The sequence below is a fragment of the Dromaius novaehollandiae genome, chromosome 9 (genome assembly GCF_036370855.1).
Source record: "Dromaius novaehollandiae isolate bDroNov1 chromosome 9, bDroNov1.hap1, whole genome shotgun sequence".
Classification (NCBI taxonomy): domain Eukaryota; kingdom Metazoa; phylum Chordata; class Aves; order Casuariiformes; family Dromaiidae; genus Dromaius; species Dromaius novaehollandiae.
In genome coordinates this window covers 3327806-3355338 of record NC_088106.1, presented here as the reverse complement: position 1 = coordinate 3355338, position 27533 = coordinate 3327806, and the positions used below count along the sequence as shown (strand labels likewise).

General features: G+C 51.9%; 1 protein-coding gene and 1 long non-coding RNA gene across 2 annotated transcripts in view; one reads left to right on the top strand and one right to left on the bottom strand.

Moving 5' to 3' along the window:
* SCHIP1 (schwannomin interacting protein 1) overlaps window positions 1-27533 on the bottom strand; it is a 179252-nt gene that overhangs the window by 48603 nt on the left and 103116 nt on the right. The window contains exon 5 of the mRNA XM_064516555.1: window positions 617-1102. Coding sequence (XP_064372625.1) covers window positions 617-1102 — 486 coding nt within the window. The remainder of the gene's footprint in view (window positions 1-616; window positions 1103-27533) is intronic.
* Window positions 5949-7924, top strand: LOC112981325 (uncharacterized). The gene is made up of 2 exons (XR_010390417.1): window positions 5949-7393; window positions 7499-7924. It is a non-coding gene; the product is annotated as an uncharacterized LOC112981325 (long non-coding RNA).

Here is a 27533-nt window from a genome sequence, read left to right as displayed (position 1 = left end):
CAGCTGCTGCTCCCTGGGGCCCTGGAAAATCTGCTCAGGGATGGGCAGAAAATTCAGGAAAGAAAGTTTCCAGTGCCACGTGAAGCCGGTACGGCCGGGCAGCGGGAAATGCAGTCCGGGAGCTCAGGGCATGTGGTCAGGTGTAACGACACCGAGGGGAAAAGCAGTGCAGAGGCAAAGCCCCGCAAATCCTGCGGGTAATGACGCCGGGGCAAGCGTGGGGCTGGAGGCAGAGAGTTTCCATCGCTGCTGATGCTCCTGCCGGCTTAGGGCAGCAGGAGTTCATCAGATAACGCTGCAAAGATGAGCTCCCTAGGCATGAAAAATAGGGTTTTTTTTTAAAAAGAAAGCTGAGCATCTGCACAAAGGGCGGCGTGTGACACGGGCCCCTGAGGGCGGAGTGCGGGAGGATTTAGGGGGAAAAAACCCAAAACCCCCCCCCGGGATGACTTCACAGGAAGCAGGGATATGGAGCGCCTAAAAAAAAACCCCAAACCACCCCCGAAGTGCCGGGAGCAGCAGCAGCGGGCGGGCGGCACCGGCAGCCTCCCCCCCCCCGCCGGCGCCTCCGCGAGATCCCCGGATTCCTCCTAAACCGGGATTTTTCGGGACTCACCGAGGTGTAGCCGGCGCGGCGGCCCCGCGCCTCCTGCTCGCGGCACTGCAGCCCCGCCAGGTGCCTCTCCAGGGCCGCCCAGTCCATGGCGGGCGGCTGCGGCTCCCGCGGGGGCTGCGCCCCGCCGCCCCCACCGCCCCGCCGCGCCCGCCGCCCGCCCGGCCCCGCCGCCCCGCCGCGCCGCCGCTCCTGCGGGGCCATCGGTGGCGGGCGCTGGTGCGGCCGCGGGCGGGCGGCGGCGGCGGGGCGGCGGGGCGCGGCCTGGGCGCGGCGGCGGCGGGGCTCATCGGGCAGGTAGCCTTCCTCCTCCTCCTCCTCCTCCTCCTCCTCCTCCTCCGAGTCCTCCAGCGCCGCCAGGTCCAGGCTGCCGGGCGGCGGCGCGCACTTGCACTCGGCGCACGGCGTCACTTTGCTGGAGTTGGACTCCGAGCTGGAGCGGCTGCTGCCGGCGTCGCTCCCTAGATCCATGCCATCCTCCCGGGCGTCCTGCCGGAGAGAAGCGAGAGGCGCCGCGTCAGACCAGCCGCCCGGTGGGGAGGGGGGGGGGCGGGGGCGGGCGGCCCCGCTGCCGCGGCGGGGCGGCGCGGCCCGAGCCGCCCTCCGCGCCCCGCGCACCGAGGGAGGGGGCAGGGCGGCGCGGCGCCGCTCCCCTCAGGCGCCTCCTTCCCGCCCCCGGCGCGCGCCGCTCCCCTCAGGCGCCTTCCCGCCCTCAGGCGCGTGCCCGCCCCCGGCGCGCGCCGCTCCCCTCAGGCGCCTTCCCGCCCTCAGGCGCGTGCCCGCCCCCGGCGCGCGCCGCTCCCCTCAGGCGCCTTCCCGCCCTCAGGCGCGTGCCCGCCCAAAGCCGGCGGCGGGCGGCTCGCGGCGGCGCCGCCGTGTGGAGAAAAGCGCTGGCCGCGGGCGGGCGCGGAGATCCCGCGGGGGGGGGGGCGACACGCCGTTCGTGTTGTACCGAGAGAGGTAAAAGCGGCGAGCGGCCTCGCTGAGCAACATCCCCAAGTGTCCCAAACCACCTTTTTTAACACAGATTCCCCAAATCTCGCTAAACATTAAAAAAAAGGCGGCTAACAGCACACAAGTAACCCGTGGCGGAGGCAGCGCTGCTCCAAGGGCGGCTGGGCCTGCTCCCGCACCCCGCTTCGCCCTATATCTAAGGTGACTTAATAGCGGAGCCTGCTGGCCCGGGGGGCTCCAAAAAAATGGTGAATTTTGGGAGCCGTCGCTGTTTGTGGTGGATTTCGCCCTGCTTTGCCCTCCCGTCCCTCCATCCCGCCTCCGTCCCCCCTCCGAGGACGGACCCGGCCTCTCTGCCCTCCCTTCTGCTGCTCTCCAAGACCCAGACCCCCCCAAAAAAACCCAGCGCAGCAAGTTCAGGGACTACAAGTGCCAACTGTTTTTTTAAAAAAATGAGCAAAACCCACAAATGTCGCATTACAGGCAAAACGTCGGTGTTTCTCAAAGCCAGGCGGCACGCTCTGCCGTCGCCGCGGGCCGAGGTGGCCTGGAGCATCGGGGATGCTTAATTGTTAATTACGGCGCGAGTGGTGCTCAGCACCGCACAGCCTCACGTTACGAATTGCCCCTTTTCACCTACCTCCCAAATTACTGCTTTCCACACGCTCTCCATTTCTTTCTTTTTTTTTTGTAATTTAAAGTAACTAATTAAGAGTAGCCTATAAATAACTCTGTTGAAAAAACTAATCTATCTTACGTGTTCTGGGTCGCTGAAGCCCAGTGTAACATGCAAATTTTCCCTATTCCAAAGTTCGTTTAAAGACGGCCTTTTAATAGTGCATGGTTGAGGTGGTGAGTATTAAGCGAACAGAACAGCACCTTAAAAATGGTATTTGCAAGGAATAATAAGCAGCCAGCTGGCCTCGTCGGCCTGGTGGCAAATACACAACAACTCTACAAAACAGCTATAGCGGGGGAGACCGCAGGAGACACCAGCCTTCTCACGGCTTTACGAGTCTGTTGGAATATAGAGCTAGAAACGATCCTTAATTATCATGTAGTATTTAAATCCAAACATTTAATTGCATTAAAAGTTTACTTTTTTGGCAAAGGTAGGAAAAAGCTATATAACAAACCTCCTTAAGGTCGTGTAAGGTTTAAGAACGTAGCGAGCTCTAGTGCGTTTTATAGGATTCGGAGCATAATGATGAACATGCTTCAGCATCTAATGTGGGATAGAAATACTGGTTAATGTGTAAAAGGCTGGCTTCGTACTGCCATGAGGTATTCACCTTCTGCAGCTCCCTGTTTCAGCTCTGCCCGTGCCTCGCCTCTGCTGACACATGCAGCGAGTTAGATCCTAGATTTGCTAGTTTTTCCAAACAGGGGAAAGGGAAGGAGGGAAAGATGGAAAACATCTGCAGCTATTTAACTCGCATGACTTTTCAACTTGTTGCTATGCAGCTATTCATCTCGAGGAGATTATAAACCGTAGCCAGAGGACTGGAGGGAGGAATCATGAATACCTTAAACAAAAAGAGGTAAACGTGCAGGTCCTGATTTTGCAAAATCTTCTGGCACGTGCAGGATTTCTGCGTGTGCTTAGGGCATGCCTCCGCGATGTGCGCAGAACTGCACTGGTGCGCAGCAGCGTTACAGCACATGCTCATCTCAAAGTCTGCGCTGCAATATTTTGTTTCGTATTCTGATGAGGCCGTTCAGTATATCATCCTCAAGCTGTCATCAGTTCATTGAGGTCATTAGTCTCAGGGTTTGGTCTCACGATCAGCCAGATGGTTACGCCATTTGGCTGTGAGGTCCACGAGCCTCGTACAGCTTACATCATATTCCATCATACCATACGCTTTGGGTCCGGAAACGGGAAGACCGGCTGCTATACCCCACATAACGGATAGATCCACACTCTGAGGGGCGGCAGGGTTTTTTTCCCTTTTGAGAGACCTCTCTTATCAGCCAGAAGTTGGCAGCCGTTCTGGAGCAGGCTGCCAGGTGCTATTGTTTATTTGGAAACTGGAGGGTCCATCTCCGTCCTCGCGGGTCGGCAATGATTAACGGGTGACACATGACAGATGAAATGCGAGAGAGAAATCACGACTTGTTAAACGAAACACAGAAACCGATCTAGTTGATCACTAGGATTTTGAAGGCTGCTCTTCTGCTGACGGCGAATGCAAGTTTCTTGGCCTCTGTGATGAGGGTCTGCAATGTCTCGGTTGTTGCGGGTACCTAATTCCAGATATTTTCATTTGGCTCCTGGTGCAGATCCCTCCCATCACAACCAGTTTGCGTTTCTTTTAAGGTTCAAACAAAGATGCCTGTATCTGTGGAAATGGCCCATCTCTGAAAAGTGTAACCGGGGCCCTTTCGGTGCTGCGAGCTCCCCGAGGCACGTGCGGCACAACACGCTCCATCTGGTTCTTCTTAGTCGCTGAAAACCATTAGAGATAAAATGAAATTATGACGGCTGCAAAGTTGTTACCGCCTCCCTGAGAGCAGACAGGCCAATTTCTTCGGAGTAATGAAGTGTTTTGGTCTCCGCTTGGAGTGGAGAAATATACAATAAACACGGAGCAAAGTAATTTTTCCAGACTCAGGGTAACATTACAGCAGAGACTGTGCTGCGAGAAGGCTTCTGCGGCGCAGAGCACAGATGTAATCTTCCTTTCTTAATGGTGATGATTTCCTAGAAATACATAAAAAAGGAACTGTCCATACTCGTGTGATTGTAACTACTCCTTTGCTGACATATAAAGTCTTGCTCAAATTTCGTATCTTAATAGTGACTAGTGGTAATAGTGACTGTGAATGACACTGGACGGTACTTTTTCTTTTTTGGTCCCCTAAATTCGTACTGGACACTAACAAATCTACACCAGGAACTCTCTTAGGCAGACAGACAAAAGATTGGCGTAATCTGTTAGGAGAGCTAGTGATCAGACTTCGAAATATTTCAAGCCTAACAGTGGCATCCAGTTTCCTTTCTAAATGTGCCCATTCGGTGTGGGAGACCTTGGATTGTGGCCATAGTTCAATATGAATAAAATATGCAGCAAACAGTAGTACAGCTTGTTTGGTCAAGACTGCATGAACCTCTGTGGTTAAGCGTCTTTGTCCGTCAGGTACTATCAAGGCTAACGGCATGAGATAACCCAAGATACTTTTGGATTAACCAACGGCAGCCATGGTCAAGGCTGCTTCTCTCCTGCTCCCACCGCTTCTGCTCGTCTCCTCTGGATGGTGGCGCTTGCTGTTGGCCTCTTGCCCGTGTAAAGACGTGGCCTGAGCTGTTCCATGGCTCCAAGTTTCCACAGACTAGTTTTACACACACCAAAAGCAGAAGTCCACTTCTGTCCTTTTTTGTGGTCTGTGCCAAAAGTCCGAGCTCCCGAGCAGACCTGGTGTCTGGGAGAGGGACAGCCCTGTCCTGGGTTTTCCGTATGGACTGGCTGACTGGGGAGTGCTGCTTTTTGGTATGCAGGGCTTCCAGCTGTGAGGGCAGATGTGCCTGGCACCACCAACAGATCCTCTTTTGCAGTCATTACAACAAAAATTCTTTACTACATAGTAGTTTCGATGTTACTTAGGGGATATTAAGCTGTCTCTCCCAGAGCAGCATGCAAGGCAATAAATCTGTATTGAGATGTACAGTCATTCTTTATTCGAGTGTATTTTAATATCGCCATCACCTTAAGAAGCTAATATCTGCTTAGCAAAGCAGAGGAGCAGTTTGATAGGTTACAGTCTGATAGTCACAGACCGCAGAAGGCTTTATTTATAGGATCTCATAGTGCATGTGATGGATTAGGAAGCTTCCTTTTCTTTAATGCGATGAGTATAATGATAACATTTTGTGGAAGGTGGGAGAGCTCCCGTAATTCGTAGCACATTTAATTTCTCAATACAGCACTAGTCCGTAGTCCCCAGCGATGGCAGGAGGAAGCTGGCCCTCGTGCTCCTGTGGCAGGGCACCTTGCGCTGCGGGCATGCCTGTTCCACGCAGAGTGAGACCATTTCAGTAACTGGCAGGAGTTCGATCCGGCACGGGAAAGAGCCTGCAGATGCAGATGGTCCTTTCTGCGTTCACCTGAATTCTCTTCTTGCTTTCAATTTATTGAGGTTTCATGAAGAAGATCACGATTTGTGCAGCAGTCTCATGGGATAAGACTCGGCACCACCACGTTGTCCACCCTCCCCTCCGGCACCGACGGACCGTGATGCAACATCAGGTGAAGGGCTGCCACGGGCATCTCCTTCCAAGAGGACACCAGCTCCTCCCTTACCGACACAGGAGTGAGCACAGGAAGGGAGAAAAATTACAAGAGGAAGATTTATCCTGTATGATACTAAAGAAGAGAAACCACTGAGAAAAGATTAACCCATGTGGCAGAGCTTCGAATTAAAAACATAGCTAAGCAATCCTCATACAGGACTTGGTACGGTCAGAAGAGGGATGGTTTCTAGGTCCGTTCACCACACTGGCAAGGAGCAAGTGCATCTCTCTAAAGACAGCCGGCGACACTCACATCGAATGCCCGGAGGAGACCAGGACCAGCGCTGGGCTTTGAAAAACAGGCCCTGGCCATGACCGTGCAGCATCACCATCTCTCGCTGCTACTTATTTTCCATATTGAAAGACCTCGCAAATGCCTGGGTACATTTCTTCAAACGACTGCATTTCCTCATTAGGTGAATAAGCTGTGTGTTTGATGATTTTCTACCTTCTTCCTTTTTTCTGGGTTTCTTTTTTCTTCAGATAGATACACTCATTTTTAATCTTGTGGTAAGCCCACTGCATTTCTTATTATATGTGGAGAGAATATTTCTACTTGACCCATCACAAGAAGAAACCAGATATTGTTATTCAAAACACATATGTAATTGATCTCTTTTTACAAGCCTACATCAAATAGGTTGCTTCTCCAAAGCAAGGAACAACTTGAAATTCATACAGATTTTGAAAGGTGAGGAGTGTGAACACAAGTCCTTGTAGATGAAAGAACATGCTTTTCAGTTATTTTACTCAGTGCAAAAGAGTTTTTAATACAAACAAGGCATGTTGAGTTGATTATGAAACAGAAAGAAATATAACAAAATACTTGCTACTCTCATCGAATGGATGCAGGGACACTTTAAAAGCTGGTTTGCTTATTATCATTAACTACTAAATTCATTTCATTTACCATTTTGGCATTACTATAACCCCAGACTAAAATGCATTTCTGTTCTTTCTCATGCTAAATTGCAGAACCTTTTAGGTAGCGGGGAGCAGGAAGGCAGGGAAACAAAGAAGTCGCAACCAACCTTAAAATTGCCTCTGTCTCCCATCCAAGTCTGTAGGCACCAAAGCGGCTCAGCCAGCCGGGCCATCACTTCACCTGCTCTTCAGCACTCCTCTTGTCGCTCCCCTAAGCTCCCAAACGTAAAACAGCCCTAGCAAAACTGGGCTGTATTCCTTACAACAGTGTTTGCTGCTCTTAACTGTGCAACCTTGAGCCTACCGAGACCTCCCGTTAGACCCATGACTGGTCCAGGAGAACAGGCCGTTTACCTTGAAAGTCTGGCCAGGGCTTCCAGGAGGATTACTCTCTAATCTGGTTAAGCAGCTGAATGCCATGCAGAGCTGACCATTATTACTCTGTTGATGGGGATTTGCCAGGGAAATGACGCTAATCTCCCTGCCCTGCGATGTTGCAGGAATGCGTCGTTTCCTGGGAACGCTACGGGTTTCTGCTCGCCACCACCTTTAGAAACGGAAAAGCCCTGCAGCTAAATCAATCCCCATTTCCTTCTCCCAGTGTGAACTCTGTAAGTATTTCTGTCTCTTTGTTCGGGTTACTCGGCAGGGATTTAAGCTGATATTTACTCTCTTGACATCATCCGAAACACCCCATCGGCCCCGCACGTGCCCAGACCACGCCGGCGTGCCTTCACCGCCTGCGCTGCTGCCACCGCTGAGGCGGGACGTCACACCGAGCCCGAGGTCAGCGGCCACCGGGAAGCTTTGCGGTCGCAGTTGCCCGCGTCGAGGGCCAACTTCACGCTCTCCTTCACATCCCTCCGGGAACCAGCTGGCTTCATCGTCGCGTGGTCAAGCGCCCAGCCCGTGTTGGACTCCACCACACGTGGAAGTGGGTTTGGCCTCCAAACTGATTCCCAATATATTCACTGCCCCCCAAACCAGCCATTTTTATTAAGGAGCTTTTTTTACCCATTCCTCTTATAAAAAAAATTTCTACCATGTCTTTCCTGGGTCTAAACTTGATGTGGAGGACAGTGTGCTAACCCTTAAAAATACTATGTTTTCCAGCTTTTATATAAAGTGTAAACCAACTGTAATAGCTGTGGTTTCCTTTTCCTAAGTCTGCAGGAACCAGAAGGGTCATTTGTTTCATTCCCATTCCTGGGTTAATTCTGAGGCATCTTCGAAATACCTGCCCTGGTAAGTGCTCCAGGGAAAATGATTTCAATGCCAATGTGCCCAGGTTTGTTGCCCTAAGGTAATTTCCACAGACATTGGAGCAGGCGTGGGAATAAAAAAGGTAAAATTTAAGCTTGAATGTTGCTGGGAAAAGGAATATATTACTCATTAAAAAAGTGATGAATATAAATGCATTTAAAAATATATACCTGAGAGAGAGAGACCGACCACTTTCTCCTCCAGCATCCAAGAGGATGGAGGGCCCAGAGTGTCCCCATGCCAGTCCCCACCTGTGCTCATGTCTGCACGCGGTGCACAGATTTCACATCTGTTTTAAATGCTGTAATTTTACTTACACTGACCGCAAAGTCTCCTGTGTAAGATTTTCCCACCTCGCAGTGCTGGGATTTCTTTCTTTGTGCGAGCAGCCGTCACGACACTTAACGGAGCTTTCTGGGACCGTTTTGTTGTAAATGAAGGAGAAGATCCTCCAGCGCTTTCCTCCCCCGTATGCCGCGAGGAGATATGTGATCATTTTGCTCAGCTCTTCAGTTTTACGGAGTGCTTGAGTCCCTGTTTAAGTCCTATGTGACCTCTGGGGCTGGCAGCTTACGTTCCCGTTCGGTCGGTAAATAAAACCAAAGCCAGAAAAGGAACAAAATGAGATTGCTTTGGCTTCACAGTCGTGGAGGAAGAGCTTCATGACAAAAATGCTTGAAAACATAGCCTCTGAGCCCGCCGATCAGCACAGGGTGTTTTTTTGCAGAAAACAGAAATTGGGATGGATAAATATTTCGGCTTGCCGGGGTATGTGAGGAATGCTAACAGAGGCTCAAGGCCGCCCTGCGCAGCCGCTGCCCGGGGATCCAAATGATCCACGGCAGACGCCGGGGAGGATCCCAGGAAAACGCAACGTCTCTGCCCATGCGGGGACCACGGCATGGCATCTCCCTGGGCCGCTCTGCCCAAGCTTCCCGAGGAACGTCTCCTCATCGGCATGTCAGCCGCCGCGGCCGCTGCCGCTGCGGAAATCGTGCATGCACGTTTCCACTTGGATTTGCAGGTTTAGACGTTTAAATTTAGCAAATTAATCCTTTGCTTAATTTAGAGTGGGGATAACAAGGGCGGGTTAACGAAGAGGGGGAAATCGCACAAGACAGCTAGCGTCGAGGTGATTAAGGCCTTATTATAGCTCTTCTGCTGGCAAAAGAGGTAGTGGAGGTGGAGGAGAGGGAGAATGGCACTGCCTTGAAACTAATTCCCTCTTACCCTGCGTTCACCTTTCTGACTCTGTCAGGTCCCTGCTTCCCTCCACAGGGATTCATTTTTTACAGCCAAAAAAGCTTCTAAGACGGCTCATCTCCTGCTGGGGTTTCATGACCACCAATGCGGCCATGCAGGATTGCCAGTGTTATCTGCTTTCACCAGAAAGACTGCAAAAAAGTCCATGACTGGTGTCCTAAAACACCCCTGCAAAGACCACTTTTGTCTCGTGTCCTTTGTGCAACACAGAGGATTTTAAAAATGGTGTTTGCCCAAATGGGTTTCCCCTCCAGTAATTTGCTACAGGCTGGAGGATGAAAGAAAGGTCAGCACCACATGAACCAAGGAGATGAAAAGGGGAGACCTTTTGTAAGGAACCTCTGTTAAATATCCTGTTTTACTTTTTTTATGTGCATCTCCAGCCAAACTCAATGACAAATTCATGCCCTCACATCTGGGTATCTTCAAAAAGATAATGGTGGGCAGGGAAACCAAAGACAGACCTTTTTCCAGAAGCACACACCACAATTCTGTGGTTTTGAGTCGATTATGAAGGAGAAAATAAGGAAGGAACAAATTCCTTTAAATTAAAATTATTTCTTGACCATATTTAATAGGGTAGCACAGAAAACTGCTGAAATCTCTTGAGACCTGTCATTCAGGTGACTAAACCGGCCAGTCCGAATGGCTAATTTTATTCCCAAACACTGTGAAATATGCTGATACACACACCAGAGGTTTTATTACTGCTTCGGCAAAGTGGGGATTAGCGCTTGAATATGTTTAAACTTAAATTTTGCTGAAATCAGTAGAAAGCAAATACTGCCTCATTGCTTTAACAAAGGTGCATTAAAGACAATTACCAAAAATTATCCTTCAAGAAGTAAATAGGTTGCAATTAAGTTATTAGCAGTCCAATGCAAGGATTCCCTGAGGATTTTTCGGAAAATGGTTATCTATGCACACAGAGTCTAGCTCTGCTTAACAACCTTCTTGGTTCTCCGGGCATTTTTCCGCATTCCTCTACCTCCCACCCCATGAGAGACAACCGTGCATGTCACCCGCCCATGCGCTGACACAACCACCATTCCTGTTGGGAGCTGGGCTTCCCATGGGAGCTGCATGGCCCACAGCGGTGGCTCTTGGTGGTTACCGGTGCCTGAGGCATGTTTCCCCCCTTGCATACCTCACCCTTGCCCTTCTATACATCCCCTGCAGCCCCGTGTCCTCTTTGGTAACCACCTGCATCTAGTCGGTCTGCTCCAGCCGTCTCTCTGGTGTGAGCATCCCACCTCTCTCCACCCGAAAAGTCCACCATTGCCTTTTCCTTAGCCATCCGGCCTGCTCACAGAACCAGAGAACGGTTGGCGTTGGAAGGGACCTCTGCAGACCATCTAGTCCAACCCTCCTGCTCAAGCAGGGTCACCTACAACGGGTTGCCCAGGACCCTGTCTAGCTGGCTTTGGAAGATCTCCAAGGATGGAGGCTCCTTTGATTCCTTCTCGTGCTCACGTCCAGCTCCTCCACCCTGCTCTAGCCTTGTCCTTGCACCGCTTTGCTCTCCACCTCCCGATGAATCCTCTGCAAGACACTCACCTGGGCTCTCCCTCCCGCTCCCAGGCAAGTCCCTGCCTCTCCAGCCTTCCCAGCACTGCGCCGTGCCTTGCCACGGGCTCCGTCACCCTCCTGCTAGCCGAGCGCCCGCCCCTGCTCGCTGGCCGTGGGGAGACGCTGGGGGCTCAGCGCGACCTCAGGGACGACGCGGGGGCTCAGCTGCCGTGCTGCGCCCCTGCCCATGGCATGTCCCGAGCCGGGCCGTGCTCTGACGTGACGCTGCGTAACACGCCGCGGAGCACCCCGACTTCCCTTCACTCTGCTACCCCTCTGCGCGGGCTGCGTCCCTCCCGAAACGCCCGCTCTCGCCTGGCCGGCCCAAGGAGGGCCCTTAAACCCCTTAGGGTAAACACATCTGGTAAACAAACAGCAAGGTCAACCGGTGTCCTCCTTATCTGCCCAAAGACCTCAGGAATTTGGTGCAATCAACAAGCTGTGGGAAAAAAAATGCCGTTTTATAAACTGGCTTCACAGGCATGTTGGTCAGGAATGTGAGGAAGGAAATAGCTGGAATATTTCACATGCATGAATCCCCAGCAGCACTGCCACATCTTAACATTCACATCGGTTACTTTAAACCTGTTACAGATCTTGCCGCTGCCCGGGGCCGGGTGGGGGGATGCGATGGCTCCACGCAGCCGGCCGTGCGGGGACCTGCACCGGAGGGGAAAGAGGTTTCGACGAAGGGAGCTGGAGCGCTCTGCCTCCCTGCAGCCTCGGGGGCCTTAGCTGGTCATTGGGATGATCACAGCTAGGTTTGGAGCTAATTAATGAAAACGGGGGACAGTGCTCAGGGGAGTATTGCAGCACCTTTCGTCCCAGCTGGCTGCTAAGAAGCAAGGAGTTGATGACCAATACATTGGTTTCCAGGATGGCCTGAGGCACAGGCAACGTACGCCTCGGCTAGGGCTCTGGCTGAGGACTTCTGCTGTCCTGCACTTGCTGAGAAGGTCAGAGGCAAGGAAGGACCTGATCAGCAGCTCTGGGAACGGTGGTGGCCAACAGCCCGGCCAGGAGGCCCGAGCTCACCACCATCGCGCCGTGAGGCACGCGTAGACCTGTTTCACAGCCAGAAGGAAAAGGGGCTTTTTGTCTTTTCTTTTTAAACTGAAAAGCATAGGCTTTGCTCAAGATGACAACATGCATGGATTTCCACCAGCCTATCTTTCTTGCAGATCAGTGGTTCTACACTTCAGGGGAGAACAAGACAAAACCCTCCAGTACTTTGAAAAGCTACACGCATGCTGTGTATAGCAGCCATGGGTTAAAACACGAGCTGGCCTGTGGACAGGAATGGCTCTCTGTCGTACTGCCTTTGGCCCAAATTTGAAGGAGATGGTCTATTTGTATAATACAGTTTGTGACATCGTGCCATTTTTCTCTGTAATGAGGCACTGTAGTCGGTGGCTTACACTGCAGTGTTGGGCGATCCAGCCCGCTGCCTGGTTAAGGACTTAGATTTTTTTCTGGAAATGCAAATATCACCCTCTGGTGAGTTGTTTCTTGGCCAAGCCTATTAAAACAAGATCTACCAAAAGGTTTGGGGAAAAAAATCTCAGGATATTTTATATGCTATCACGCATCTCTTCCAATGCATGAGGATGTTTTATTGTCATTCTTTTAGTTAATTCCGGCCACGGATGGACTCAGGCTGCACACTGAAACCACTTGCACACAAATAGGCCCTGCCTGAAGCAGCATTAGCCCTGGGACGTGAAGATGGCGGTAGAAGAAAGCTATTGGCAAGGCAAAAAAGGGGAAGATGTGGTTATTGCTGAAAGAGGTATTTCTGCATGTGCCCTTGGAAGCGTGGGATCAGCTCACATCAATCTGTTCCATTACCATTTAATTCTGAATCTACAACTGTTGTTGATTCCCACTTTCCAGTCAAGGACAATTATCTTTTGTTATTTCTTTGCCTCCGCATCTTTACGAGCCAATATACATTTAGATGCAGTTCAGGTTTGCAGGAGTACATATTGCTGCTTTGCTTTTCTCTAATGATTTATGATATGCTTAATGCAGCCGTTCTGAGGAATACAGTATTAACATAACAGCTCAATAAACAGATTAAGGATGAACCGTTCATGGTTCTTTTTTTTTTCTTCTAAATTTTTCAGACAAGGCTGAACTCCCTGAACTGCTGTCTCCTCTGTGGCTTTTTGTAGTATTTTGGTTTTTGGAGGCGATACAGCAAGGGTGGGTGGAAGGTAGCCTGGAGTCCTAGGCTCCTCCAAGGGATGCCCGTAGCCCAACCAGATATTTCTGCTCCTGCGAGAGGCAGGATCACGATGGCATGGGAAAGGTTTGGTTTCTGCCCATTTTTTCCATCTCTCTCCGCCTTCCCTTCCCTTCCCTCTGCCTTCCCCTTCCGACGTGCTTCCCTTCCCGAAAGCGCCAGGCGATTGTTCGGAGGCCATTTGCCAGCTTTCCACCCACTTTGGTTTGCAAAGGTCCCATGGCCACGTATTTATGACTTACAACATTATCCGTTCAGCTACCACTGGAAAGCATTTTGCCACTAATCTGCATTAGAAATAAGAAACACAGCGATAACATCGACCAAACCGAAAACCCCACACGACATAAAAAGCTGAGGATAGTAAAACCCATAACTGCAGCAAATATATTTATATCTGTGAGGAAACAAAACCTCTTCCCCGATGACGGATTATATTTTGCTTGCAACAGATGCAGCTTTTTATATTTGTTTTCTGCATAAATCTACATGTTAGCCTGAAAGCGGCCGCACGTGCCGCGTTCTGCCGCCGTGCCACCATCCCTGCCCTTCCCCGCTGGTCGGGTTTCGGGCACAGGGCTTGGACCTCTGCACGCAGCCTCACGTGTTACATCATGTATTTGCTTCTAATTTATCGTTATTGCTTGAATATTCGTGGCGCTGGGAAGCGGCGCCGGGTCCGACCCCGGGGCCTCCTGCCAGAGGAAAAGATAGAAGTGGAAATGTGCCGTTTGCAGGAGGAACGTTTTGCAACCTCAACCAGAAGAAGTAAAAAGTATAGGTAGAGAGTACAATTACATTATTAAATGGCGAGCGCATTTTTTCACCTCCTCAAAATCTCATTTAATGCTATTGGTGTCAAGTTCAATTATTTTTAATTGCTTTTAAAAAACGCGTCTGACAAATTTACGTTTTTCTCTATAGAATTGCTGGCACCGTCATTCTCGGGGAGAATTTATTTTCTCCTCCTCTGAGGAGGTTTATTTAATATCCGCACGCTGGAAATTGAAGTGACTAAGCAAGTAAGTGATTACTGTGCTGCATCGTGGACAGAAGCAGACTTGTCCCATGACTGCGGCGACCATCCGCGCGGGAAGGGGCCTCGCGGGCTCCCCGCTTCGCCCCTCCCAGGAGCCCCACGGTGCAGAAACCCTGGTCAAACTGGACTTAAATGAGCCCGGAAAGCGGAGTGATGCTCCAACAGCTGGGCCTGCTCTGGCTGCTGGAGCATCGCTCCGTTCTTTAGGCGACGGGACCCCGCGGCCCCGACACCCTTTATTTTCGCGGTGGATGTTCTGTGCGAGTCTCTAAAGCACGCAGTGCGTCTGCTCCGATGGGCTGCATTTGCAAACACCTCCCCGTGCACCCGTGCCTGCCCCGGGGAAGGGACCGGGCAGTCCCCCGCGGTCCCCGACGCGTTCGCCACCGCCTTACAGGGACTTATCTGCGGCGCAGCAGGGAAGGAAGATGGGTAACACAGCGTTCTGCAGAAATCAGGCAGCTGGCAGGAAGAAGCTGGTTAAGCTAAAAGATGACGCAGGCTGAAGAACAGAGATAGATGTAAACAAGGCATGAATAAAAGCTAAGCTGGAAACCTGGAGGTGGAGGTTAAAGAGTGAGCGAACAAGCAGCGGTGCGTGCGTGCAACCCAGCGAGCTTCGCAGGAGCTCGGCGGCTCTAGGAGAGGTATCACAGGACACGGTAGATCTGGCTGTGGCTCGACGAGCTGCAACCCCAAAACCGCCCATGCCGTCTTCTCCAGCCGCTCCTTCCCCACCCCGTGCTGCCCCACTCGCTGCCTGGGCATCTGGTAAACGAGGACTTTGCTGATGAGCGAGGTGGTGATGTCCGGGCTGGTCCAGCTTGGCATGGAGGTGTGACCCGTGGGGACGGCAGGGCTAGCCCCGAGCAGCTTGGCCACCCTCCGAGCTGCTCCCCTTGCCCCTGGTGTCATCCCAAAGCCATTCCCACGGCAAAAAGGCCACCACCATACACAGGGACACACATACAAGTATTTCTTTCCCATGGAAAATTGGGAGTCAAGAAAGATCTACCTATAAAAGCTCCGACTGCTCTAGGGACAGGGCAGAAGCGTGCAGGCAGCACACATGTGCCAGGGTAGGATGGCAAAAAGTAGAAAGCAACTGCCATGACCTACTACTGTAGAGAAAAGGTGTATTCCCAATATATGCACTATTTAAATAGAGCTATTTCTAGCTGATCTCAAGCTGTTACCCACTTAGGCCACCCTTCGCGCGTAGAGCTACGCCGTTACCAGCCTCCGCCTGCTCACGCACCGGCGAAACCCCGACACGCGGCCGCGAACGCAGCTGGGAACAGCCACGTCGGCCCAGCAGGAAACACGCGGTAGGTGCTCAAAGGCTGCAGTTTTGGGGGACACGGGACAGACACCCTTAGGTGTCCCCTGGCAGGGCACGAGCTGTCCCACGTTCGCCGGCCTGCGATGGAACGAGACGGCAGATCCTCTCCTGTCCGAGAGAAACCCAAGGCGACTTGGTCTTGGCTTGGTCTCATTTGCTTGGAAACTGGGCAAAAATCCTGGGATTTGGAGTGGCCTGAGGACAGAGAGCTTATGGCGGCTAACGAGCTCTTGGAAAGCAAACGCGTAGGCTAGACTGTCAGGTCTGAATAACGGCGAGCATGCGATATATAAACACAACGGCAGACTGCCGGCTGCGTAACATACTGTGACAGGCAATATAGCGGTTACTGCTTCATCCGAGTCCGAGGGGCAAGCGCGGGTCTCTATTTACAGCCGCGACGAGGACCACCACTGACACAAGCTCTTGCTGTTCCCAGACCTGAGCCCTGCGACGCGATGGAGAAAAAGCACTCGGCGTGATGGAGAGGGGTTTGTTGCTGAAGGCATCCCGGCCGCTGCCTGCTCCCAGCAAGGCTTCGAGACGCGCGCTAAGGGGCAAGGTGCCTGCCCAGGCTCAGGAGATGCCCAGGCTCGGGTGGAAGCGAGAAGCGATGCTGAAATTGCTCAGAGGGGCAGGAACGGCCCCCCCACGGCCGCTTCTTCAGCTCTGCTCTCGCTTTCCCTCCTTCTCCAAGGGGCCCAAGATCAAAACTCCCAGCAAACCAAAAAAAAAAGACCCAACATTAAGGCAGGAGGAGGAGAACAGATTAACAAGCACTTAAATTCCATATTACTTAATCATAAACTAAAGTGCTTTGGGTTTTCCTTGTCGTTTCCATGACAAGAAGTTCCACCAGTCGGTCAGAGGTTCTCTCTAAATTCAACTTATTTCCTCTGGGATTTTGCTGATCTGCAAGGGGGTCTCCCGTCCGTGAGGGCTCCTGGCAGCAAAACGCAGCGGCTGGCCAAGCTGTTTCCCTCTGAGCTAAGGCAGATTTTTGTCATCAGCCGGATCGCAGTTACTGCTGGAGCGGTGAAAACCCGAAGCAGTTTTAACTGAGAGCAGAGCTGCTTTACACCGAAACAGTCACCATCAGCAAGCTATAACCTTCTGCAAACATTTCGGAGCAGGTAGCGACAAGCCAAACTTCTCATGGAAAAGTAAAATACATATTTGTACATTTTTCAAAGGCTGCACATACATTTATATATAGGCACGGAGAGGACGAGGTGCTCGGCGGTGCTTTGGGGTCGCAGCCAGGACTAGGAACCTGCCCTGCAGCCTCAGCCCTCCGCGGCTGCGACCGTGCGGGGAAAACTGCCTCCTCCGCGTTATTCGTAACGCTTTCTGCTCTGCCGGCTCCCGCCTGCGTTTAAATCATGGATACGTCACCGCTTCTTATCTTCTGAACTTTTATCTCTTCTCCTACGTGCCGCCCTTGTTTAAAAATAGTGCAATCACTGCTATATTAATTAGCATTAATCTGATTGACTAAATAAAACGCCGCCTCCGTCCTCCCGCACGGATCTGGGGAGGGAAGCGGCACTTTGCCGGCCCTGGAGACAGGCGCGGTGCCGGCCGGCTGCGTCGGAGGCAGCGTGAGACGTGCTCAGGTTTCGCTTTTTTGGCACCGTTTTGCCGAGGGGCCGGAGGACGCGCGGGTAGACGCACCAGCTCGCAGGTACGTGCACAGCCTGGGCATCGGCACGTGTGACGAGGGCGCGAGGGCTCAGCTGTGCAACCCTGCTGGGCTCCATCCCCCCAGCGCGTGCAGGGCGCTGATGGGGTTTCCAGGGTTTATTTCAGACTTTCCGCGATAAAACCCCCAAAGCAACACACGGGGCTCTGGGAAAGGGCAGAGGGCCAAGCTTGGCCACCGGCCACATCCACGCGGCTTCGCCAAGAGCCTGCGCCGGTGCAGTGGGTTTGCAGCCCGCACGGAGCCAGCCAGGCTCCCAAAAGCAGTGAGATCCCGGAGGATGCTCATGGTTTCAGTGCAGATCCCGACCTTTAGCTCTCAGTAACAAAAATCCCAGACAACACTTATTAACCTAGAATCAGACCGGACAAAACGCCCAGCCTGGCAGCACTGGGGCGTCAGGCCCGTTGGCTAAGAGCTAAATGACGTTTCCCTGGCAGGGATCCCCTGCCCGTAAAGCCCCAGCCTGAGCTCATCGCTTTCATTAGCCCTTCAGTTATTTTCTGTATCGTGGACTTACCGACGAGCCGGGGCTGCCCGCGTGGGACGAGGCACAGCAACGGCCCCGGGGTACCAGCCCCGCAACCCCCAGCGTCCCAGGCTGCGGTAGCCCCAAACTAGCTGAAACGGGAGCAGGAATCATCCACCAACGTCACTAAAATCCCCTCATTTATAGGCTTTACACCGGGACCAACACCAGTTTCGAAGCAGGAACCACACAGCCAGACACCAGCACCCCGCAGCTTCACAGACCCCTTTTAAACTCCCAATTCATTGCAGCTGCGCCTCGTTTTCCAGCTAGCAGCAACCAGCCACCAGCTTCTCCTAGGCAGCAGCAGCCTCCAGCCGCTTTTGTGCGGCCCAGGGGACCTGGCAAGGCGCCGGGCAGCTGCGGTGCCACCAGCCAGTGACCAAGAGCGGGGAGCAGTTGTCTTGGAAAATCACAAAAGTTAAAATATTTGGGGAAGTTGGAGGGATGCTCAGCAGTTTGTGGGACTGGTTGGTCCCGTTGCTTCACAGAGGGGTCCCGCGCCGTGCCCGGCGCTGCCGCGAGGGTGTCGGGATGGTTCCCTTGCCCGGCGCTGCCGCGAGGACAGGGGTGACTTGCTTCAGCTTCCTCCCGCGTCCCTCCGGCCTCGGGACCCTTCCTGCATCTCGACGCTTGCCGTGCAGAGCCAGGCCGGGTGGCTCAGCTCCGCAATCACGCTCGGTGCAGAAGGAGGCAAATCCAGTTACCGGGCACTTCCCAGCGGCTGAGTTACTGGGGCTTTTGGAGGAGAAGTGAGTGCTGTAAGTATCTACACCAGCTTCCAGCGCAACCGAAGCTGTGGAGCTGCGCTTCGGGATGTGCTGTCCTCGGCGGGGCAGGAGCCGCCTCCAAGGTTAAAAACCCTTGGAAAAGACATCTCAGAGTTTAACAGGCTTCTTGAAAGCGCTGATTCTTGAGCAATGGTTATTTCAACCGGCATGGTCCTGGTTTCGTGGTCCTGGACCACACTTGGTCCGGGTTGCAGCATCTCCAGAGGTGTCCACAGCCCCGGCGAGCGTTCGCTGCTGCGGTTGGCGACCGCAGCCAAGGATGGGAGCGGGGATGGGAGCAGCAGCACCTCCCGTTTTGCTGGCTGACCACAGGAACGGGTGAAAAGCTGCTTCTCTTTCGCCTCCGATTTTCCGTCCCTTCAGGCTGGGAACAGCACGTCCCTGACTCACTCCGCGGATGGGGAGAGAATTAATTAACCGTTTCGAACGTGCTCTAAGTTCAAAACCATGCTAGGAAACACGGAGCGCTTGGTGCGCGGTCTGTGCTGGCTGCGCTCGGGGCACCAACGACTGGGTGCACACGTGGGAGCACCTGGACCCGGCCGGGATCCGGGCTCGCGCGGCCCAAACCTCAGAGCTTCTCCACCTCTCTTCTCCCACGCACCTGGCGATGAGGGATCAGGGCTTTCTCTAATGGGTTTCCGCTAATTCCTTAAGAGAGTGGAGCCCAGACAAATCCATCGCTGCGGCCACCAAGCTTTCTGTGACATTGGTCCCAAGTCATCGTCCTCGCAGCCCTGCGTTGAGCGACGCACCTCGAGGATGCTCCTCGCTCGGGGAACGCAGCATCATCATCCTCACTCCCTGCGCATCTGCTTAGCTCCAGCGCCTGCACCTGAGCTAGAAGTATACAGGAAAAATACGCTTATTTTGGTCTTGATCCGGGTTTTGAAATCAGCTGAATGTGGTCTTGTTTTCGTTATGTCAACGTTGATAGTTTGAAGGGAAAGGTTGCTCCAGTGCACCCAAACCCTCCCTCAGCCCGGGGAAGCGCTGCTGTGTCTGCTTCTACAGTGCAGGCCCTTGATGGGTCTCTCTCATGTCAGTCGGTTTTGGTTTGTTCCTTAATAGAAAGGCCTAGAAAATAGAAAATTTGCTCTTCTGCCCGTGTCTTGCTGTGGATCCATGCATGGACCCTGCTTTACCATGGAGGAGCCAGCAGCTCCAGCGCTCGCTCCAGCATTAAGGGCACCAAATCGCTGGAGATTCCCGGCTAAGGAGATGCTCGAGGGAGTGAGCAAAGGCATGGCATGACCTAGTCGCGACATGGCAACACGCATTTCTCCAGCTTTCTGATAAAAAGGAGCAGGGCAGGTCTCAGCCTCGAGGCGCCGGGCTTTGTCCCCTCGCTCGCCGCGGGAAGCCGGGCGATGCGCTGCGCTAGCGCTTTGCAGCCGGCTCGTGCTCGCCCGCGCGGGGACACGGCGGCGGAGCGGATCCCTGCTCCTCTCTGCGGCACAATCTCGCCCTTGTGCTGCCCGAGCTGTGCTCTGACCGCCAACGCCGCCGAGCCGCTCTGCGGGGGTTTCTCTCCGCGGGCTGCTTTCGACGTGCACGGCGCCGGGCTGCGGGCACAGCCGGAAAGCCAGAAAACCCCAGAACTGCCCCAAATCCCGCGCAGGGGCTCCGTGATCCGCACATCTCCTGGACCTTTTGGGTCCCCTCATAAAAACAGCCTGTGATTTAATGCCAGGCAAGTGTGACGGGTGTTTAAGTGGCTTCTTCACTTCTGCTGCTCATCTTTAGGACAACAAGAGGTAGAAGACGGACAAAGTCGGCTCCTGTCGCGCTGCCTGCCAGGTCTTTTCCATCACACACGTGGGCCTGGCAAGACCCACACGCTGCAAAAAGTTCATCGGTCCCATAAAGATCCTTCTGTTTTAATTAAATCCCACTCTGTCATTTTTATTTACTTAAAATTTTGCCTTTCCAGCCCGCACTCGCAGCTCGTGTTGTCAGTGTGCAATTAGCGCTAGTAATGATGCAGCTCCCCAGAGCTTTCGGAGTTGCCAGATTTTTTCATCCATCTTAAGCTTTTAGGATCTAGTAACGATAATTTTGTAATTAAAAATGTTCCGTTTGCTGGGTCAAGAACGGCTGCCTGCTCACCCATCCCGGTGCCCACGCGTGCCGGCCCGGCCTCGGCGCGCAGGCGTTCCCGCACAAACCCCGCTCCTGCACTTCTTGCCGTGTTGTATTTTCTCATTGCAAGCGTATTGCGAAATGTAATGGGCAGGTGGGTAGCGCCGCAGATTAAAACACCTTGATGGTTATTGCCAGCTCTGTTTAGGGGCTCCTGCTTGTTCCCAGTTTGCCGCGCGTTGCCGCGTGCTGCTTTTGGAGCCGCAGCCTTTTAAATACGCCGCTGTAATGGCGCTTGGTTTATGCCCTGGTCCTATATTCAATAAAGACATCTCCTTAATGGGCCTGGTCTAAAATGAAACCTGCCGAAGTCAGAGAGACGTCGGTAGCTTTAGGGTCGGCTGCTGCGTGGGCAGATTTCCCGTTTTCGGACTAGGTTACGCAAACAGGTATCGGACACAAATCTCGATGCTCTCGAGCCCGTCCCAGGATCGGGCCGATCTAGTCGGCCCATTTCTGCGGTTCTGGGAGCGACCAGCTCCCGTTCCCATCAAACTCAACGGCAACACGCACATCAATAAACATGGGAAAAGACTACAGTCAGAAGGAGAAAACATAATTAAAAATTTGCCAGACCTAAAAAAAGTCGAAACACGTTGATTTTTTCTCTTTTGTACTTGAATGCTTAAATACTCCGCAAGAGCGGCTGTGTTGGGGTAGGAATTACCCATCTGATCTGCTTCTGCTTCTCGTCGGTAGGTTGTGGCTAGTCTGGCGTTAAAGCCATCACAGAATGACCCAGAAACGTAGCCATGGACTTGGGCAGAAATAGCACCGAACCTTCCCGGGTTGTTTTACAGTGCTCATATTTGCGGTAAAAATGTATTTTTAGATATGTATTTCCAAGCAGTGAATCCCGTATGCCGCTGCTCCTAGGGACATCGTCAACACCTTCTGGGGGCCAAACCATGGGTGAACTGTCCTGCAGGACCTTTCCGAGGATCAGAGAGGAGTTGTCTTTCTGGCGAGGCACAGGACGACCCATCATTTCTGGTGCTCTTGAAGGATTTCAGCCTGCCTGTTTTTGCATGCACAACGCCCAAATCGCACATCGTTTTATTGATTTTTAACCGGCCCCTGAGGAGCCTCAGAGATGCTGAAGGATTAAGGACGTCACATCCCGCGCCGCGAGACCCCTTCAGAGAGGCGCCGGGGGGGGCGGCAGCTCTGCTCCCCTCCGCGCGTGGCCTGAATCCGATATTTGCATTACGACTTTCTCCCATTACCTTCTGTTTCATCCCGGCACAGGAACGCGTCTCGCACTCCTACGCAGCGCCGGAGACAATTAACCCGTCCACCCGCCGCGGCATAGATGCTCAACGGCAAAACCAATAACCCCGGGGAAAGAAGAAAAAGCGTATTTATTCACAGGCGTAGATGTTTACTTCTTCTATAATTCATTTCCTATCAAAGCGTAGTTCATTTTTTTGTGCGTTTTACGCCCTTATTTGCCATCTCGTTTATTCTGCCGAGATGAAAAGCAAGCGAATTAGCTGCAGAAAGCGGCAGCCTGGTCCGGCATGGGCAGGCGACGGACCGGGGACTCCGGGCTCGGCGTCGGCAGCCGCCCGCTGCCTCTTCCCAGCTGGTCTCTCGCTTGCTAATTTTATCGAATCGAGGCGTTTACAGCTGAGCCGATCCATCGGGCTCCGCAGTCTCCAAGCAGGAATCAGCAGAAGGAAGGCAATGCTGCCCGCGGCGCTCGGCTCCGACAGCCCCCAGCGTCGCCCAGCAGTGAAACGGGGGGGACCTGCCCACGTTTCTGCCACAACAGCCAATGTATGAACATATATTATCCATCACGGTGACATCTGCGTAGCTTCGTGCTCGAAACGCACCTCTTTAGGGATGCAAAGCCCCTTTCCGAAACGCGAGGGGTTTGGCAGGGCTGGACCGGTCCGAGGTTGTTTGCTTTGGTTTAACGCAGCATCCCAAGATGCTTGGAGAAGACGGATAAATTATTTGCTCAAGTTATTAGCGGGCTGTAACGGCTTGTTATGAAAACTAACGTTAAGGAGTTTTTTAAAAAAATGCTGAGACTTGATAGAGTAATGAATCCTTGGTAAATCCCCTCGGTGGTTCGTTAGCGTGACGAACGGCGTGATTGCGTGTCTTTCTGAGCGGGCTGCTCCTCGGGACGCGGCCGGCACCGGGCCTCGGCGCGCTCATCCTCCTTCCGAAAACACAACGCTGGTCCCCGATGCCGGGGCTGCCGGGGCGAGCGAGGACGGGACGTGTCCCGTGGGTGCCACCACGCAGGAGCACCTGCGCCTCGGCCCCGCGTCCGCGGAAAGGCGGAGGCTGGGAGAAAGTAATTACGGAGGAGTGCGGTGTCAGCACTGCTCTTCAGGCAATAGCGGCTAAATCCTTCGTTTTAATTAAAACCGCAGGAGGCTGATGGACAGCAGTCACCTCTGAAAGATGGGTATCATTTCACAGGCTTGCTTTCGAATTGCCTTCCCTGCGGCTGCACGCGAGGGGAAGATCAGTCTCGTTCCTCCAGCATGAAATATTTTAGGAAGCTATTCAGACCTCGAGGTGCCGGGCTGCGATTAACCAGAAATTTGATTTTAAATGTCTTAGCAGAAAGAAATACGATTGTGCGAGACACCGTTTCTCGTTCCAAGACGCTTGTCTGCGGGTGCGGGGAGGCCATAGGGGCTGGAGCGCTGCAAACCCAATGCTCTAGCCAACCTGTCGAGGAATAAGGCCCAGGAGGTGGTGGGTTTTTCCCTTTCTTTGATATATGATACAATCTGTACACATCTGGAGAAGCCAGAGGGGCTCCTGCTGAAGACCAGCCCTCAGAGCCTGGAGCAGCAAATACAGCTGGAGTTATAGAAACCTGGAAATGCTGCACTTGGTCTTGATCAATTAGAGACTTATGGCTCAGCTTAACTCTTAGCTTTAAAATTCATGCAGCAGCTTAGCACTATCCATCAGTAAGACCAAGAAATGAAGGTATATGTATGTATTTTTATATATATAATACATATATATGTATCTGTTATAAGACATTTCATACAAGTTCAGTCTATCGTAAGGATATAAACACCTGTTCCTTATACCCTCGTGTCCTGCCTGGCCATGTGCAGTGGGAGCTTCGCTAGTCTGAAATCACCATTTTAGATTAAACACCGGTGGTTTGTGGCTGCCGGCACCAGACCGCTGCCCCCGAGGCACCCTTGGAGCAGCCGGGACGGAGGGCGCAGGGCACCGCTGGCGGCACGGCGATGAGGGACGCGTCCCCAGATCGCACCCTCTACCAGCCACGGCTTAAAAAGGAATAAAAAAGAATCCTCCACCAGCACAAACCCACCTGCCTATGTGATAGCGACTGAAGTGCCGCGAGCATCCAGGGATGCCGAACACAAATGCGCTGGGTTAAGCGTTCCCAGGCCTTGGGAGATTTAGCTTATAAAGCCGTGTCTTATTTCTCTGAGCTCTTCTCAAGCTGTTTTCAAAACGTGTGTGTCACTTCATTTTCACATCTTTGTATTGCTCTGGGCGTTGAAAGCTCTCCTTCGCCGGCGGAGGCAGAGCTCGCAGTAAGCCATCCATATTCGCCGCTCAGCATTAATGCCAAGAACTCCCGGCTTATATTTTCCTCATCAAAAGAGATCACTTAAGAAAGATCCTAATAATTCGTTGTCCTTTGTAACCAGATTAGGATGTAAAAGTATTAAATAGCAATTACACGTTATCTGGTATGTAAATTGCCGTAATTTGGATTTATGGATAAGGCACATTTCTAATGTCGCTGCAGCGCACAGCCCACCTCGTTGTGCAGGTGTTATGAACTGCCTGGGACTCTTCCTCCTCGGGCAGCGCAAGCACACCTTCCCTCTCCGAGGAGGATGGGCATGGCCTCATGAGGAAATGTGCAACTATTTTACAGTTTGAGTTATCATCATCCATTTCTTCCTTAATGACCCTTTGAAAGCTTACTCTCTTTGGGGGGAATAGTCTGTTAGAGCATGGTAAACCTGTTGTGAATGCTAAAAATCCTCTTTCTCACCGGGGCTGGAAGGAAGCTTTTAGAGCTGTAACCACAGCTGTTGGGACTCTCTCCTCCGCTGCAGGAAATTCAGGTTGACACCGGGAGAGAGAAGTCCCCAGGAGAAATGTCCTCCGGTGCCCTGCTTCACATCTTCTGTGTCAATGGATTTAAAACCTTACTCAAGTATGGTTTTAACTTAGCATCTCCCTGAGGGTGTCCTTCTGGAAGAAGTGTTGTATTAAAGATGTTTGATCTACGTTATGTTTTGCTATTGCAGTTGACTAGCAAAAAATAGACAAAATGGACTTTTTTTCCTACTGCAGTGCTCTGCTGGGCGCTGGGATGTTGGCCAGGCACCGTGATGGCTTCGAAAACCCGTTTTGATTCCTTCCGGGAAGAGATAAAGAAAAAGACATTCCTTAAATGTTTTGAGAAAAGGCAGGTGAAATGTCACTCAAGAGAGAATTTTTCAGTTGCAGGGATCAAAATATATCCTTATCAAATGAAAATAAACTATGTTAAAAAAAAAAAAGAAAACAAAGCCAGAATTTGGCATTCTAGGTCCATCTGCTGTTGAAAATATGCAAATATCATGAAAATATATTGGCTTCAAAATATCTCCAGCATGGCCTGCTGGTAGGAAGCACCCCTAAGAAAAATCGAGAGTGAAAACCAAGCTGAAATAGCAGCAGGGTAGATGATAAAAAATGGGGTGAAAGGATTTGAAATCCTAGGGGAAAAAACGTGACAGGCAGAATCGATGGGGGCGGTGGCAGTAAAGAAGATAAACAGTAGGAGAGAGAATGAAAACAGATAAAACAAGATAAGATAGAAGGAAGAAAATGGGACCAAGTACAGAGCGAACTTCAAAACAACAGAAGGACAAAGTATTGGGGAAGATACAATAGTGAAGTAACCAGAAAAACAGCGGCAATGGGGGAAAATAGCAATTCCAGCATAGATTCGACAGGACAGGCACAGGCCTGACCTTTGACAAGGACTGGACCCTTCATGAGGTCCATAATGCGTCTAAGCCCATGCAAAACTAGTCATCGTTTTCCCTAGGTTTCCTGCTTTTAGCTTGTTATAAGTAGTGCAGAAAAGTCCCATGGAAAGCCCTGTGCATCACAGGGATCAGCGTGGGATGGCAGCCCGTACCGTTGGGGTGGTTACCGGCAGGGTGAGGCAGCTGGACCAACATCTGGCAGCGTTGACCCCTCTGCCACGCTCAGAGTCATCCTAACTCTTGATATTCGATGATGGGTCTTCAGGAGGAGCCCCCGCGCAGCGCGAGGCAGAGCTAGGGCAGACACGGAGCTTATGGTCAGCTGAGAAAAGCCACCAACTCCTCTCCTCCAAGGCTGTCTGCGGGTGGGCACCGAGGTTGCGGGGGAAGTCTGCATCAGAGGCAGGATCAGACCAAGAGCCGCTGGATACCACTGCCTCACCCGCTCCGCCTTTTTCTCCAGGGCCTCTATATGAGCCCTGCAGCACCGCTTGGAAAAAATACCGATGAGGAAGATCATTAATTATTGAATGGTGAGGAGAATTAAAAATTGAAAGAAATGTTAGATAGTTTAAAAAATGAAACAGAGCCGTGCTGCAGAAGATGTTGAGCGGGATGCTGGATTCTTCAGGAAGAGGATCTTCGGGTTGGTAAATAATTAATGTTGCATTTAATTTATTCATATTTCTTTGCTTTAGTAATGTTCCGGAGAGAAAAGGAGGGCTTAAAAGAATAGAGCTGTGTAAACACAGTCTTGAAGAGAGGAGATGGAAGGGCCCAGGAACGCCGGGGTCTGACGAAGCTCTGGTGCCCAGGAGCATCGCTGCTTTTCCACTCTCCTGCCCTTCCAGTATTACAAGAGAGACACATGTTTCACTAAAGTCCTCACATTAAAGAAGTGTACTTTGATCTTCATCTGTAACAGCGGGGTCTCTGAAAACCAGCCCTATTAAGAGCCATCATTAATTAAGTTATTCTCTGCAGGAAAGGGGCCAGATGAGATGCGCCTTTCATGATTTCTCAAGCATGAACAAGGCATATGCTGGCTCCCCCCGATCAGGGCTGTGAGATATATGTGACCACGTGGAAATGTTATGAAGGACAACGATCCTCTTTATACCCATTCATCTCCAATAATGAGCCATTTAGCAATTTCACATTTACTTGATTTTGAGCCAAATGTTTCTAAAGTTTGACTGAACACAAAGGTCCGGTGTTAAAATCATTATCCACATAAATCCACGGAGAGAATAAAATAATAACTTGACCTGGGAGGTGGCTCTGCATAGAAGAGGTACCGGGGTGCAAATCAGACTCGATGATTAGCTAGGCGGGTGCCAGGGACGTGAACGCAACCGCAGTTCTTACGCTATGTGGTAACTCAATAAATCTGAGCAATTGCTAAATGACCATGCGTAGTTTCTCCTTGCCTGGCTTGAGTTTCAGCTAATGGTTGCCATCACACCTAACCTGCAAGACTAAGAGCCCAATATCAAAACCCTTTTTCTCATGAAGAGACAATGAGGAATCTCCATTCTTGGAGATATTTAAAAGTAAACTAGACAGGGTCCTGGGCAACCCACTCTAGATGACCCTGCTTGAGCGGGGGGGGGTTGGACTACATGATCTCCAGAGGCCTAGAGATCTCCAAACTCAACCCTTCTGTGATTCATGGTCCTGTTGATTTTTAAGGTCAGAGCCCAGGACCACCAACCCCTGTCACTGAAGAAACCCAAATGTGCTTCACTGCAGAAAGCTCTAGGCAGGGAACATGAACAAATTCCCTACACGTCACCCAAAAGAGTGCCGATTCTGGAAACCTCATTTTCTCTGTGGTCATAGACAACAGAAACAAATTCA